General features: G+C 54.5%; 1 protein-coding gene across 2 annotated transcripts in view; it reads left to right on the top strand.

The window, feature by feature from the left end:
- SLC25A37 (solute carrier family 25 member 37) overlaps window positions 1-657 on the top strand; it is a 12,675-nt gene that overhangs the window by 7,500 nt on the left and 4,518 nt on the right. The window contains exon 1 of one of the 2 annotated variants that reach the window (XM_019008828.2): window positions 7-352. The exons of the other annotated variant lie outside the window; for it this stretch is intronic. Coding sequence (XP_018864373.1) covers window positions 142-352 — 211 coding nt within the window. The 5' untranslated portion in view covers window positions 7-141. Of the gene's footprint in view, window positions 1-6; window positions 353-657 lie in introns of those variants that run through there. 2 annotated transcript variants of the gene reach the window in all.

Genomic DNA, 657 nt, shown 5'->3' with positions numbered 1-657 from the left:
CACAGCCAAGGCTTTACCAAAAGGTTTGTGCAGGAAATTTAATTTTTAGCAAGAATATTGCATTTTTAAACCCTGAAATAGAAGCAGAACCCCTGGAATTGAGCAGCCAATTTTACCAAAGGGTTTGTGCAGGAGATTCCAATGATTTTCTGGGTTGTGCTGGCAGGAATCTGCTGTGGGGTCCTGGAACTCAGGGCAGGGGATCCAGTCCCTTCTCCTGGCTGCTCTCGGCTGGGAACACATTCCTGTGCTCACCTTTCAAGTAGCTACAGGCCTGTGGTGCCAGCAGGAGAACCGGAGCTGTGGCTTCAGAGGAATGACCAGGAGTCATTTGGGCCAGAGGGAATTGGAGGTGGGAGCCAGGATCAAAGGAAAGGAGTGGCTGGAGAGCCCCGGCCCAGAGCCGGGTGCGGGATGGGTTAGGGCTGGCTGGGTTTGGCGCAGCCTGGGCAGCAAGGGTTGGGAAGCTGAGTAAAGGGATAAAATCCCTAATTAGGGATGTGCTGAGGGCAGGGTAAACATTGCTCATAGCTGGCTCAGGCGCCGCTGGTTTCTGGGCCAGAACCTTGGGAATTGGTGTTGGGAAGAGTAGAGGTGGGGGCTGGGAGCAGATCTGGGCTTCTCGCAGGGTGGGTTTCCTTGCCCTGGGATGGATGG

The sequence above is a fragment of the Parus major genome, chromosome 22, assembly GCF_001522545.3.
Source record: "Parus major isolate Abel chromosome 22, Parus_major1.1, whole genome shotgun sequence".
NCBI classification, from domain to species: Eukaryota; Metazoa; Chordata; class Aves; order Passeriformes; family Paridae; genus Parus; species Parus major.
This window is presented reverse-complemented; position numbering and strand designations above follow the sequence as displayed.